The sequence below is a fragment of the Zea mays genome, chromosome 7 (genome assembly GCF_902167145.1).
Source record: "Zea mays cultivar B73 chromosome 7, Zm-B73-REFERENCE-NAM-5.0, whole genome shotgun sequence".
Classification (NCBI taxonomy): Eukaryota; Viridiplantae; Streptophyta; class Magnoliopsida; order Poales; family Poaceae; genus Zea; species Zea mays.
This window is the reverse complement of record NC_050102.1, coordinates 907893-915317: the sequence shown is the minus strand read 5'-3', so window position 1 is coordinate 915317 and position 7425 is coordinate 907893. Positions and strand designations below refer to the sequence as shown.

The window sequence follows — 7425 nt, the reverse complement described above, 5'->3', positions numbered from 1 at the left end:
ACCTGCGGCGCATTAATTGCGCGCGCAGCGCGCGCAGAAGTCAGGCACGCCCATACTGGCGCACCGGACAAGGAACAGTGCATGTCCGGTGTGCACCGGACATGCAGGCGGGCCCACAAATCAGAAGCTCCAACGGTCAGAATCCAACGGCAGTGATGACGTGGCGGGGGCACCGGACATGTCCGGTGTGCACCGGACTGTCCGGTGCGCCATAGAACAGACAGCCTCCCAACGGCCACTTTTGGTGGTTGGGGCTATAAATACCCCAACCACCCCACCATTCATTGCATCCAAGTTTTCCACTTCTCAACTACTACAAGAGCTCTAGCATTCAATTCTAGACACACCAAAGAGATCAAATCCTCTCCAAATTCCACACAACGCCATAGTGACTAGAGAGAGTGATTTGCTTGTGTTCTTTCGAGCTCTTGCGCTTGGATTGCTTTCTTCTTTCTTGATTCTTTTATTGCGATCAAACTCACTTGTAATTGAGGCAAGAGACACCAAACTTGTGGTGGTCCTTGTGGGAACTTTGTGTTCCAAGTGATTGAGAAGAGAAAGCTCACTCGATCCGAGGGATCGTTTGAGAGAGGGAAGGGTTGAAAGAGACCCGGCCTTTGTGGCCTCCTCAACGGGGAGTAGGTTTGCAAGAACCGAACCTCGGTAAAACAAATCCGCGTGTCTCACTCTTCATTTGCTTGCGATTTGTTTTCCACCCTCTCTCGCGGACTCGTTTCTTTATTACTAACGCTAACCCGGCTTGTAGTTGTGTTTATATTTGTAAAATTCAGTTTCGCCCTATTCACCCCCCTCTAGGCGACTATCACCTACAAAAGGGCTAGATGCACTTTCAGGTATCCCATTCTCGGGGTACCGACAGAGGCCACGGTGCAGAGAGAAATTAAGTTTCATAAGTGGTTGTCTAAGTGCCCGAGGATCTTTAAACGTGTCTTAGCGACAAAAGGAGATATGACTTTTCCAGACGCTAACATATATGATTTAGAATTAATATAAAGAAGAGAGGGCAAAGAAATAAATCACCAATTAATAATTGTCATTATTTTTATTTAATTAAAGGAGGTTATACATTGGAGTATCTAGGAGGCTAGGGGTGCTAGGCCTCATATGGGTCCTTTGGCATGGCCCAGTTGTAGTTGTACAATTCGTGATCACGCTGGCTCAATGACAGTGGTAGGAGCCGAAACCATATAAGATTAAAATAATTTTAAAGAATGAACAAAAAATATAGAACATGGTTTCTAAAAAACGAAATTGGTATCATATTTTTAGATTTGAAATAGATGTATAGGAATTTCTTAGTAATAAAACATATATTTTTAAATTCATATTTATTTTTTAAAATATTTGGATAAGTTTGAAATTATTTCTTATTTTTATAAATTCTCACTAACCTCTTAACAATCCAACCGTTTCAAAATTAGGAGTCTAAAAAATTGGGTGGTGTTTTTTTCACGAGGAAAATAAATTTAGTTAGGGCTAATTTGGCAACCTCATTTTTCCAAGAGATTTCCATTTTTCCTAATGAGACGTTTAGATCCATTCGTTTTAGAGGAATTAAAATTTACTTAATAAAATAACATATTTAGTTTAGAATTTAGCATTCCATCATTTTTCAAAGTTCAGATATAAGTCTATCTTAAATTCATGGGGTGGAGGATAAGAAATGATTTTATGTATCAATAAAATTTGTTTCTATTATACAACTTGACGTTTTTTCGGCTCACTCCTTTATATTAAAAATGTAGCACATAAATATCTCTGACATCTTGCTAATAATAGTATACGGATATATTTTGTATAAAACTGAATTAGCTTAATCGATATGTGTTTAAATTACTATTATTAGAATGTAATTCAATTCCAAAGATCCAAATGGGGTGTAAGGAAAATTAGTTCATTTCTCTTTAAAAAATGAGGAAATCTTTTGGAAAAATGAGGAAATCTCTTGAAAAAATAAGGTTGCTAAACTAGCCCGCCTAATTATCCGGCGAGATCAGAGATGGCTAAGGGCCTGTTCGGTTCTTGGGGATTGGCCACCCGGAACTATTCCTAGCCAGATTGATTGCCTAAATTATATAAGGTTTGATTAGCCGGAACGATTTTGGGATGAATTCCGGCGCAAACGGCCCTAATTATCGACCCTCCTCTTCGACGACAACCAAACATGCTTGTCTCAATGACTGCGCGTGGTGCTCAACTAGTTCGTCTCCTCTGGACGACGGTATGATGCTCAATAGTCATAGTATATGTATAGAAAAGAAATTCTCATTTCAACTTTAGCTGTCCATAAAAACCTGAAACTTTTGTACATAATACCCCTGCAATTCTAGGGGAGAACTACGTTGCATACTAGCACCTACAGATTCTATCTTCCGAAAGATCGTGTGTGTGTGTATGTTCGTTGAATAGCAATTTGTGCATACGCACGGTTTCATCGATTTCAGATCGTCGCCTCCAGGCTCCAACTACCTAAGTCAGATCAGCACAAACAAAAAACGTGTCTTGAAGAAGAACGCCGCCGGCCCGTCTTACACCGGCGACATGGAGGACGGCCGTGACAAGGACGGCCCTTCGGAGGTGTAGCTCCTGCCGCCCATGGACCCGTCGAGTCGCCTGTCGGACCTGCTCCGGATGGCCCTCTTCACCTCGGCCTCCTTCATGTCGACAAAGGACATGAGGTCCCGGATGCTGGTGAGCCTGGCGGGCCGCCGCAGGCTCCTCTCCGGGACGGGGAACGGGCCGGCACCGTCGGTGGTCCCGTGGCCGTGGTACTTGCAGAACTGGCAGAGTATCCTGGCGAAGTAGATGAGGAGGGCGACGAAGCAGGCGACGCCGCAGATGAGGAAGAGGCCCCAGAAGCTGCCCAGATTGAGCCTGTCGGCGCCCACGCCGTCGGTGCTCTGCGACGCGCACGTCCCTGGGCTGAGCCACTTGTCGTGGATCCGCTGCAGGTCGCCGTTCTCTGACAGCGTCAGGATGGCCGTCGACAGGTCCACCGCCAGGGGGGAGTCTCGCTGGAACGCCTGTAACCATCACCCACCATTGTTGCATTGCATCTTTGTATTGGTGAAACTGAAAACAAAGAAAGAAAAACATGTTGGACTTACGAATCCCCATCCGCTCTTGGTGAACTCCTGGCCCACCGTCCTGAACTGGCAGTTGGTGGAGAGGAAGAGCTCCACGTACGGCAGCTCGTCGACGATGGCCGCCACGCCGCCGTTGCTGGGCCCGCGCTGCAGGCTGCCGGCGTAGCCGTCGATGGCCAGCTCCCGGAGGCGCGACGCTGGGACGCCCAGCTCGTCCATCATGTAGCTCCGGGCGAAGGAGCCGACCTGGTAGCCGATGGGGTCGTTGCTGGAGAGGAGGCTGTCCAGGCCCTGGATGCCCGTGGACAGCTGCTGCACCGTCAGGATGGACGTCAGGCTGGCCGTGTAGCTGGAGTTGATGATGAGCACCACGAAGAGCCAGATGATGAGGACGAAGCGGCCAAGAGTGCTCACGGTGTTCTCTCCTGCATTCCCCGTATCATTGCATTTCAGATTCAGTTCAGCAGCTCATTGCTGAATCGATCGAATTGAATGAACAAATGTCCTCACTGTGCGCGAAGAACATCGTAGAGAAGCTGAACCAGAAGATGGTGACCATCTGCCTCCTCGGTGACCCCCGGAACTCTGGGTTGAACCTGTGCTCCAGGATCCACACCACGGCGCCGACGAAGAGGAAGAAGGCGCCGATGATGGCCCACATCCCCGGCGTGAAGGGCTTGAGGAAGGCCCACTCGTTGGAGTTCTTGGCCTTCACCGTGGACACGATGACAAGGCCGGACTCCACGTACGGCTGCGTGAAGTCCACCACCCGCGTCCGGTTCGTGACGATGGAGATGTCGCCCACCGCCGCGTCGAAGAAGCCGTCAGCCACCCTCTGCACCAGATCGTTGTAGCTGGGGTTCTTGACGCCGTCGCCGAACAGGACGAACGACGCCGGCACCGGGTACGGGAGCAGCGCCACCGCCGCATTGAACACGTCCACGCAGTAGCCGCTGACGCCGTCGGGGCTGGACCGGTCCTTGGACACGAACTGCTTGTACGTCGTCCGGTACGGCACGCCGATCCGCAGCGGCTTGCCGTTGTTGGGGAATACCCATCCGCGCGGCTTAGCCGTGGTGTCACCGGGCCAGATGACGCTGTACATCTGCTGCTGCTGCTGGGTGGTCGTGTTATTGGAGTTGGGCGGCGGCCCTCCGTCGGCGAGCAGCCTGGGCGCCTCCACCGACAGGCGCGTGTAGTTGGACCAGTAGGCGACCCGGCGGACGCCCGTGCCACCGACGTTGAGGATCTCGTAGGCGGGGTTGATGAGGGTCGCGCCCCCGCTCCCATCGGCGTCCAACTGGAACCGGACGCTGCCCGTGACGCCAGTGAAGTTGGCGAGCATGACCTTCCGAAGCAGCTGCTCGCCCTGGTCGAACACCCTGAGCGCGCTGAGGCCCAGCGCGCTGCCGTTGGCGTCGCGGATGTTGCGGTCGGCGGAGAAGGAGACGTTACCGCCGCTGGCGTTGTCGTCGAGGAACTGGTCGATGGCGCGCGCCGCCATCCAGACGGAATCGTAGGCGAAGAGGCCGTACGCGTTGATGTACTGTTTGGCCGCGAACCTGGAGACGAGCGACGCCTTGGCGTCCGAGTCCGGGGTGTACTGGCGCAGCATGAGGACACCCTGTATATTACCAGCAGCAGCAGCAGCACCAGCACCAGCAGCATCGATGGCGGCGGCGAGCCAGTCGGTGGCGATCCAGACGTAGCCGGTGGCCATCATGTCGAGCGACCTCGCGGCGGCGAAGACGTCGAGTCCCGAGTCAGGGCTGGCGTGGACGACGAAGACGCGCGACTCCATCATGTTGGCCCGCACGAGGAGGTCGGCGAGCGCGGCGCGGTCGGCGCCCGGCGGGAACGCGGCCCTGTAGGAGACCCTGGCGCGCAGGGCCTCGAGCGCGTCTCCGAGCGCGACGACGCCGCCGCGGCCGTAGTCGTTGTCGACGTAGACCGCCGTGACCTCCCGCCAGCCGTGGTGCGCGACGACGTCGGCGACAGCGGCCATCTGGAAGCGGTCGTCGTGCGTGGCGCGGACGAAGTAGGGGTACTGCGAGGAGGCGAGCGCCGGGTCGGTGGCGGCGAAGGACAGCAGCGGGACGCGCAGCTGGTTGGCGACGTGGGAGACGACGTGCGCGATGCCCGAGGACTGGGGGCCCACCACGGCCACCACATGCCTCTCCATCAGCTCCAGGGCTGCAGAGTTCAGGTTCACGAAAGGTCAGTCAGTCCCATACTCTCATCTCATCCAAGGCCGCAGTTTGGCTAACACTCAATGATGCAGCCGTTGACTGTTGATACCACGAGGCTGGCTGGATGTCTGACCCATCTCATCTGGTGATCAGTTTAACTCACACGCGGCAATTCTTACAAAATCAAACTCGCGCTCGTGTTTGTTTTTTTTAATTGAACAAAGCTATGCAAGCTAGCATGATTTGCTTTGAAGAAAAATAATGGAGTTGACTAGACTAGAAGAGTGCCCTTCCTCCCTATTGCCATACTCCTGCTGCTACGATGTGTGGAACATGAAACTCTGAATGAATCTGCAACGCATAACCCAGTTCCATGCAGTTTGAACAGAGGAATGGGAGGATTGACATCTTGATGCAATGAATGTTGATGTTCTTGTGGAGAAAGGGAGAACTCAAGTTGCAATGCAATTCAGACAAGCAAGGAATGGAATACGGTGCCTGCAGCAGGACCGAAAAAAGAAAAGAAAAAGATTCAGTGAAGGAAAGGAGATGTTGGCTGCACCCACAAATTTCAATCCCCACATGTATGATGACATGATTTGTTGGCAGTGCAATAACCACCCAGAACGGAGGAGACATATCACATCACATAACGATTCATGCCAATCTCACCAAGGTTGGAAAGCTCAACCCTCAATCCCCATAAGAGTTAATTAAAGAAAGAAAGAAAGAAAACAGAGTAGGACCTTGGATTGTGCCGACGAATCCGCTGCACTTGGTGTCCTGGAAGATGACGCTGAGGTTGGTGTCCCTCAGCACGGCGGGGTCGCGGTTGACGTCGTCGACGGCGAGCTGGATGGCGGTCCTGGCAGACCTTCCGATGACGGAGTCGAAGGTGAAGAGGGCGCCGACGGTGACGTTGGGCGGGCGCGCCGCCGCCGCCTGCAGGGCGACTGGCAAGGCGGTGCAGAGGCAGATCAGCCGGAGGAGCGTGCTGGTGCTGGTGCTGGTGCTGGAGGAGGAGGAAGACAAGGGCGACGCCATCTCCTTCTCCTCCTCCCTTGATCTGCTTCAAGCCCAAGCCAAGAAGCAGCAGCTGAGGGTAAGGGTGAGGGCTTATGGTTGTCGCCTCAGCTGGCCCCTGACTCCGGTCCGGACATGGCAACAGCGTTGACAGAAAGATACGATTTTGGGAAACAAAGAAAGGAACAACAACTCAACAAGCGAGCACCGACGGCAAAAAAAAGAAAACTTGGGCGAGTGCCCAGCACCTGTGCACCACCAGTGAATCAAGAAGAAGCGGAGGAAAATGGAAGAATCCAGCAAAAAGGGGAGCAGTAGTGCTATGCATTTATGTATGTCGTGATAGGGCTTTTTAGCCCGGGCAATAACTAATATGCAAGCCGTAATTAGATGTAAGTATGCAAGTAGCCTTCTTGGTTTGTTAAATTTAGATCTAACCGTATGTGTAATCGTGATTTGTTAGGGACTTTTTTATAAAGCTGCATGAGAAGGTGGTGTGAGGATTTAAATTTTAAATATGGCATACGGTTAGATTTAAATCTAACGGACCAAGAGACTTGCTTGCACGCTTGCACATAATGTCTGCTCGCATATTAGTTGCTCCTTTTTAGTCCAACACGACTAAAAAATAGGAGTCTAAAGTACGACCCGACATGAAATAATATGAGTCGAGCTAGCACGATCTGAAGATGGATATGGACGAGCCTCAAATTCTGACCCGTTGAACCCCTGACACGGCACGCATATATGGACTAAGCTTGAGCCGGCACGGTCTAATGAAGCCCATATTATTTGATTTTTTTAATTTAGTAAGCTATAGACTTTATATGGTTATAATATAAAGACTTTATATGGTCAAAGATACTTAATATATTTAATTTATTAAGCTATGGACTTTATGTAATTGTAATATTTGAACTTTATGTGGTTTAAATATATGATCGGACTTTCGACCGGCACGGCGTGCTTTAGCGCCGGGCTAGGCCATAGTTTATACTCTTTGAATTGGCACGACATGTCCCAAATTTTTTTGGACCTTTTTGATCCGAGCCCGTTTGACCTGAAGCACGATGGGCTGACCCGGCCTGACTGAGTTCCTAGCACTA

At 51.3% G+C, this 7425-nt stretch overlaps 1 protein-coding gene across 2 annotated transcripts; it reads right to left on the bottom strand.

Annotated features, from left to right (window-relative positions):
- Positions 1-2266: 2266 nt before the first annotated feature.
- On the bottom strand, positions 2267-6755 carry LOC103631863 (glutamate receptor 3.4). 2 transcript variants are annotated; one of them, XM_008653688.4, is made up of 4 exons: positions 6043-6755; positions 3618-5300; positions 3129-3532; positions 2267-3044 (listed from the first exon to the last, which is right to left on the bottom strand). In XM_008653688.4, exons 1-4 carry the CDS (start codon positions 6338-6340, stop codon positions 2550-2552), a joined length of 2880 nt encoding a protein of 959 aa, XP_008651910.1. In that variant the 5' UTR covers positions 6341-6755; the 3' UTR covers positions 2267-2549. The 2 variants fall into 2 exon arrangements, with proteins under 2 accessions (XP_008651910.1, XP_035816677.1); XM_035960784.1 differs by having other exon boundaries at positions 3618-5794; positions 6043-6753.
- Between the last annotated feature and the right edge of the window lie 670 nt (positions 6756-7425).